This window comes from Euphorbia lathyris, chromosome 7 (genome assembly GCF_963576675.1).
Source record: "Euphorbia lathyris chromosome 7, ddEupLath1.1, whole genome shotgun sequence".
NCBI classification, from domain to species: Eukaryota; Viridiplantae; Streptophyta; class Magnoliopsida; order Malpighiales; family Euphorbiaceae; genus Euphorbia; species Euphorbia lathyris.
This window is the reverse complement of record NC_088916.1, coordinates 23979249-23987394: the sequence shown is the minus strand read 5'-3', so window position 1 is coordinate 23987394 and position 8146 is coordinate 23979249. Positions and strand designations below refer to the sequence as shown.

At 32.3% G+C, this 8146-nt stretch overlaps 1 protein-coding gene across 1 annotated transcript; it reads left to right on the top strand.

The window, feature by feature from the left end:
* Nucleotides 1–600: 600 nt before the first annotated feature.
* LOC136200795 (uncharacterized membrane protein At4g09580-like) lies at nt 601–4345 on the top strand. The gene is made up of 4 exons (XM_065991250.1): nt 601–1132; nt 2254–2524; nt 2662–2832; nt 3802–4345. Exons 1-4 carry the CDS (start codon nt 867–869, stop codon nt 3931–3933), a joined length of 840 nt encoding a protein of 279 aa, XP_065847322.1. The 5' UTR covers nt 601–866; the 3' UTR covers nt 3934–4345.
* Nucleotides 4346–8146: the final 3801 nt, after the last annotated feature.

The window sequence follows — 8146 nt, the reverse complement described above, 5'->3', positions numbered from 1 at the left end:
GATGCGTGGCGTCGGGCGAGCTGAATTTTTGTTGTAGAAATTCATACATTTTAACACTTTTTGTTGTAGATATTATATTTACTCTTTTACGTTTATAAATGTTTATGTTTATTAATGTTTATTTTAATTTTTATGTTTTTAAATTTTATTTGTTAAGTACAATTCTGTAGTTACGGGCTTAACGGCCTATTTACGGATTTAACGGTCTATTTACTGGTTTAACGAACTATTTACGGGGTTAAAAAGCTTTTTTTTTGCCAATCCGACACACGGGCGTGTGGATATCACGCCTCACCGCGTGGTCGGACGTGATAGACACACGCCTCACCGCGTGGTCGGACGTGATAGCCAACTGTCCGACCTTGCGGTGAGGCGTGGGGCTATCACGTCCGACCACGCGGTGAGGCGTGATATCCACACGCCCACGTGTCGGATTGGCAAAAAAAAAATAGAAATTCCCCTCCTCAAAACCCATGAAAGGGCATTTTCATCATTTCACGAGGCTAGGGATGGGAATTTGGAGCTGGGTTTAATTAGTCAAACACAGAAGAAAAATTGAAAAAAAAAAATTCATTTAAAAGAGGAAAAAAATTTCACTCAAGCTGCTTGCTTTCTTCTTTCTCCCTGCTAAAAAGCCTATAACCGCTCTCCTCTCGCCTTCTAGGGTTTAATTTATTCCTTCATGAGAAGGTCAAAAAATTCAAAAATCTTTTAAATCTATATTATTAAAAAGGGATATTTTATTTATGTACTTATAAAATTTCTCGTCAAGTAGATTCAAATTGAGATTGGGTCTAATTACGTCAATGGTTAGCAATTTCGTTCAACTCGGAGAAAACTAGAGTCGGAATCGGTAGTAGGATTCGATGGCAGCGGCCAGGAATCTGATCGGTGAACCGGGAAGCAATAGGCTAATAATGAGGGACGAAGAAGAGGCAAAAGAGGATGATTCGCCCTCCTCCAAGAAACCCAAGTCGGAGAGATTTCCATTCACCAGATGGGAATTGGCAACCATTCTCGCGGTCTTCCTTTTTTTCTCCACCGGTCTGTGTTGCATTTATTTGACAATGCCCCCTTCTGTCTACGCCAAGCTTAAGCTGCCTCGCACAATTTCAGATCTTCGCATGCTCAAGTATGTTATTCCCTCTTTTTCTCTTACATACTTTTCCAGTTGTTATTGTACAAATTACTGGATTGTTTTGGTTCTTGGAGCCGTCTTAATTTGCCAAGCTGAGATACGGAGATTATTTATGGTTTATGAGATAGCTGGATTGCATCAACTTTGATTTTATAGTGCTTATAGTGTAGTTTTATGGGAATTTTCAACTGGATATTAAAAATTAGTTTTGTTGATTCCTTTTCTGAGTCTGCTAAAACATTTGCTGGTTTGTCAAAATATTGACCTTTGACCATGAGGTATTGTGGTAAAATATTATATTTTTGTTGAAGTAACAAAGGTATGTTGGATTAGATATGCAATGCTGTTTGAGAGGATTGTGTAAATAGATTAGATGGATAATTATCTCGATGATTGCATATCGTGAGATGTAGAAATTGGATTGTTTTATGCCATTTCTTAGTTATATTTGCTTGTAATCTGATCTTGCATTACAGTTGGCAAAAATTGTCATGTAATTTATTGCATTGATTCACGAAAGTATAATTGGGTTTAATCTATTTGTAGAATCCTATGTTGCACGGAACCAAAAATGGACATGGGAAATGTTATTTCTAAAAACATGTAGCTAGGAAACCGTAATGGAAATGGAAAAGAAACGGAAACGGAAATGGACGCGAAACGCGGAAACCCTATTGAAGAAGAGTTTCCATACAACATAGGTAGAATCCCAATATATTTCTAATTTTCTATAGTGCAAAATCTGTATGTTTACTGGTTTTGCTACGATGTCTTTTTTTCCATCCATGTACGACATTTCTTCCTTTTATTTTTTGATAGGTGGATCTGATTAATTGGTTAGAATATGTTGATCAAACACTCTTAAGGTGACCCCTTTTCCAATTAAAGTCTGCTACATAAGAAACGCGACCTAACTTGAACGAGTAGAGAGGCCCTTTCAAATAAAGTCAACCTCAATTAGTGCACATCTTCCTTTTATAGTTACCTTGGTTTTGTCTTAAAATCTTCATACTAATTGTAATTAGTGGCTAGCATTTTAACTATTAGGTAATTTGTACTCTTGTTTCAGCTGAATTTTACTTATGGCGAGCTACAATGATTATACTTTGTTTCAGAGATCTTCTTGGAACATATGCAAAAGATTATCCATCAGAGTTCATCCTGGGTTACTGCTCTACTTATATCTTCATGCAGACCTTTATGATCCCTGGTACAATTTTCATGTCATTGCTAGCTGGAGCTCTTTTTGGTGTTATTAAAGGGCTTCTATTAGTTGTCTTCAATGCCACAGCTGGAGCCTCTTCTTGCTATTTCTTATCCAAGTTGATTGGCAGGCCTATAGTTAATTGGCTCTGGCCTGAAAAGCTGAGACTTTTCCAGGCTGAGGTATTATTTCCCTGACATTATCAAACTATTTTACATCAATCAGTTGTACTGTACTTCTTTCCGCCTCCTTTAATGTTGTTCTAATCTGCTTCTTTCTTTCTTTCTTTCTTTCTTTCTCTATTTTTACTCGATTTCAGATAGCTAAACGTAGGGAAAGGTTGCTGAATTATATGCTCTTTTTGAGAGTAACTCCAACATTGCCTAACCTCTTCATCAATTTGGCATCTCCAATTGTTGACATACCATTTCATATCTTCTTTTTGGCTACTTTGCTGGGGCTGATACCTGCATCTTATATTACTGTCAGGGTAAGTTCTCTGTTCTTATAAGTTATGACCCTTTGGTTATGACGCCATGTATGAAGTTTTCATTTCTTTCCATATATGTTCCTGTATTATATGATTATATCCTATCTGGAAGTTTTAATTTATTTCAATTGAGGAATCTTTGCTCATTTCTCAACTGCTTGATATGTAAGTGTCCCTTGTGTCGTTTATGACAATCCTTCTGATGCATGTAATTGTTAGTTTATGTCTTTGGAGTTTGGGATTACTAGGACTAGTTGGTAGTAGTAATAGTAAGGAAAGCTCATCAGAATCCTATTGTAGCTAGCATGATATTACAAGGTTTTTCTGAATTATCATCACTCTACCAAATTGCCAAATGACAATGGCAGAAACATGTCTTATTTCTTAGATATTGTTGTTTATGAGTCGTAACATATGGAAAGATATTTGGAATTTAAATGAAGAGAGAGAAAAAATGAGGTTGGAAAATAGCACAAGAAATAGAGAATGAAGGAAAGGTGGAATATTTAACATAATAGTAAGATGTTAAAACTTAAAACACTTTAGTTGCCTCAATTGAGGTGCATCAACGTATATTAGTTGCCACTTAATGCTAATTATGTTCGCTTTGTTTCTTGTTGTCTCATTCACTTGCGAGCTTGACTGTCTTGTTTTCTATATTGCTTTCATGCGTAACGAGATCTCTGTGATGTGGTTTTAGCCTTTGTTCTTGATTCTTGATGCAAGCTGATAAAGTGATAAGATTTGAACTGGGAAAAGTCAAATTTTGGTCCCTATGCTTAACATAGTTTTGTCATTTTAGCCCTTGTATTTCAATTTTGGCACCTTTGCCCCTTGTACTTGGCATATTTATCATTTTAGCCTCTCTATTTTAGTTTTGGTGCATTTGGCTCCGGATTTGGATGCCTTAATTTTTCACCATGCTGTCCGATTATGAGCACTGTTTTTTTTTTTTTTTTTTGTCATCAGGCTGGCCTTGCACTTGGGGATCTGAGGTCAGTGAAGGAGCTTTATGATTTTAAAACATTGTTAATGCTCTTCTTTATTGGGGCGATCATCATATTTCCGACACTCCTGAAAAGAAAGCGAATATACGAGTGAAGATTTTGTTGGTGAGGCCTCCCCTATTTTGCAGCACGATAAAGATCTCGACCACAAGCGAATTGCACGATCTACGAACGAATGCAAAGCTGTATCAGAGGCTGATCACCGACTACTGTTGTGATTAGATCTCTTATGAGAAAATAGATATAATATTTTTTGGTTTTCCGTTTTGAAGATATACATAATATAGTTCTAATATAAAATGTTAATTGAAAGATCTCCCAATAAAATGGATATTATTAGGTAAATGGGAGTGAAGAATATGTTCTAGGAAGCTAAGCTGTCTTAACAAGCCTCAAACTTTTGACTGAATCTTCATGACGGCATTTGTAGATTGTACTGTTGTAACAACTGTAGTGTTGTAGTGCTTAATATTACTATATATACATTTGTTTTCCTTTTGGATTCACTCAGATTACTTGTTTTTTCTATTGCTGCCTGAAGAAACACAATTGTTAAAACTTTTTGTTTTTACTAGGATGCCGACATGTCAAGTAAAACAATAATTAGCCGAAATTTATATTTCTAAAATGGGACGGGGTCAGTGCAAATGATGATGATGCCATGTCAGTCTAATTGTTGACGTGATATTATTTGAATGACAGACCGTTATTGGTCTCTGAATACGGGAAAGAAATACCATTCAGGTAATGTTTCCAAAGGAGTTGCAAATGGATCCGCAGGTTCACCAATCATTGATGGTTCTAGAACCTCTAATCCTACATTACATGCAATAGTACCTAAAATTACTACCGGAAAAATATATAAAAGATCATTTGGTCATGCAGTTTCCCCGTAATAATTATGACCCATTCTTTTAGCCAATTTAGCTCTTAATACAGGATCATTCAAGTCAGGTTTTTTTTTTTTTGTTATTGGGATAGGTGAATTCTTATAGATCCATCCTCTCGCAATAGAAAAGGTTATCAAATCACTCTTGAAAATAATTATTGTTTTACTTTCATAATTAGTTTAATTATCGTCTTCTTCATTAAATTTGATTGAAATGTAAATATTTTGTGAAACTTTATAATGTATGCTGGCTTTCTTTGTTTTTAAAAAGCCTCCTCCTACCTATATTTTTATGCCCATACGTTCCGTGTTATGTGTTTTTGTATTTTTGCGTGTCTTTTTATTTTATTTGGAATTCATCTCTTATTGGATTTCTTTTCCATTTGATTTGCATCTATCATCCATACTTCTTTTCATTTGTTCATTTCCGAGTTTAGCACGAGCGCATGAGGTTATCTCAACAAGCCATGGAAAATATAGTGTATTAGATCTTTTTGAGCTTAGTAGGATTAATATATATATTTGTTTATCTCGAATGATTTCAATGATAAAATTTGAATTGCAGCTGTCTTTTGTGGTTCTGAATTGGTAAGAAATATTGACATTTCATTCAATTTGTGATTTTTTTTTTTCCTCTTTTAGGTTTGCATTATGTGAAATTTTCGACTCTAACCAAAGTTTAGATGGGGTTTATTCTAAAAGTACTAGATTTGTGCATAACAGATAAACAGAAAATACTAAATTTTCACCTTCAACCTCTAAACAAAAGCATTGCAAATCCAAGCTAATACATAAACCAATAACAATTTTACTTTCAAAATTACAAATAAAATAAAAAAATTAAAAATCTAGCAGTAAATAAAAAAAGGGTTTATTTCAAATAACAACATGTGGTTTCACATTTTTTTTTTTGTAGATCGGTCCATGTGGTTGGTAAAATTTTCATTTTTCTAAATTTGACCGATAACAACCTCAAAATGAAACTTTTTAAAAATTAAATGATATTTTAAACAACTTTAATTCTTCAACTTTTTAGGTTTTTTATGAGAGAGAAAGTTAATGTTTAGAGAGAGCAAAAATGATGATTTTGAAAAATAAAAAATGTGGTTCCACAGTAAATATGATAGTAAACAATTTTAATTTTTAAAAATTTCCATTTTGAGGTCGTTATAGGCCAATTTTGGAAAATAAATTTTGTACTAACCGCAGGTACCGATATAAAAAAAATGTGAAACACGAGTATTTATTTGAAATTAACACTATAAAAGAAATATGCAAAACTGCCATGACACTGATCTCAAACGATGAACAATATACAAAAATAGAAAAACAAAATCGAAAAATCAATAATAACTTTAAATTGAAAAGTAACAGTCGACATAATAACAAAAATCAAATATAGTATAATAAAAACTTGAGATACAAAATATACAATGTGAAAATTTTCTGAACAAGTTTCAAACAAAATAAAATTAGATACTTTTAATAAAAAAAAAGTAATAATCAAATGCAATAAAATAAAATTTTACACATGTGGGACGGGAAAAAGAACTCATAACATCCCAACTAAGATGACACTTCATAATCTTAATTTCTGCTCCGAGTCAAAGTATTATAATAAAAAAAGAAAGAATATAAAAATGATAATGAAAAGCCAAAACAAAATGACAAACCTATATTGGCTATACGTTGAACAACTCGTTCCTCCAATTTCTAGGAAATCTGATAAGTCCTCTACTAAATGAAACAAGATATGGGCCCATAGGAGATCCGTTAATCATTACTAAAATACGATAAGAGCTAAAGATATTGAACGTCCTATCTCTAAACTGCAATGAAAACCCAAAAGCATTTATAATCTCAAGAATGAAATTCCAATTTATAGCATCAAATGTCCATCTAATATCAATCTTCAAGACATATTCCCTCCAAAAATCTTTCATTAGTAACCATAAAACTCTTTCCAAAGCATTAGCAACACAATTATGAATGCTCCTACCGCAAATAAACCCAAATTGATTTGGAATGATAATTTTAGCTACAACAGCTGCAAGGTGGTCAACAATAAAATTTGCAATAATTTTGAATAAAAAATTTCCAGAACAATGGCCTGAAATTTTCAATGTTAATCGCTCCCGAGAATCATCATGTTTGAATTTAAGCCCGGAAGTATATCGTCGTTTTATATTTATAGGTTGTTACACAGTTTGTTACACATTTCATTATTACCTTTTGAAATGACAGACCTTTTGATAGAGATGTAGCATCCTTATTATTTAGTACGTTTTTGGGATCCTTTAGCTTAATTTAAGTTATTTTTCTTAATAATTTGAATCAAATGCATGCATTGTCCTTATTTTGTACTTTGTGTTGATTTTCTAGCTTTTGAGATTTAATTTTATTTAATTTCAGTCAATTTCATATAGTTTCAGTTCTAGTAATTAATTTTAGTCAACTTTCTGACTGAGGATTTCGATTTCCTTTGTCCTTATGTATTTAATTCCTTCAATTTTAGTTTTTAAATAAAATGAAATTGTTAGCAAATTAGTTATTTGATATTTATTTTTGAAATTCAAGTTTTTAAACTACATTTGATTGAGGGAAGTTCTTGAAGAGGGATTGTCGAAATCTACCCAAATATCACTTGCTTGACCAGTCAACATGGCGTGACAGCTTTGCCAACTTGACGTGTTAAGCCAACATTTGGAGAAGGATTTGTGTGAAATGCTTCAACACGGTGTGTCAAGCATTGCGACATGTCATGCCCAAGACTAGTGCCTAATGCCTCAATCTCAATTTCTCTAAGGCCCTGTTCTTCATCACTTAATTTCAGTAACAATCAGTTCAGTTCAGTTCAATTCAGTTCAGTTCAGTTCAGTTCAGCATTCAGTTTCAGCATCCAGTTTCAGCATTCAGTTTCAGTATTCAGTAATTTATCATTATTTATTATATTATCATTATTTATATATAATTTATTATAATAATTATTATTTATCTATAATTTATCATTATTTATTATTATTATTATTATTATTATTATTTATAGTTTATCATTATCTATAAATTAGATAAAAGCAAGAAATGATAGTTTATTAAAGTATATATGGTTTAATAAAAAAAAATAAAACTAAAGTATGCATCCATATTTAAAAATTAGGAATTGCATCCATATTATGAATTATTTCTCAAATTTATCCAATTTATCAATGTTAGGGATAAAATTCCACTATTTTAGACGTTAGAGGTAAAATTACTTCTGACCCAAAACGTTATTTTTGCACTTTAACCCTTAATTAAAATAAAAAGTTAAGAGTTTGTATTCATATGAAGATTTGTATTTAATTTCATAGGCTTTAAATTATATATAAATTTGTGTTTGTATGTAATTTGTATTTTTAATTTAAATTAGACTTATTTT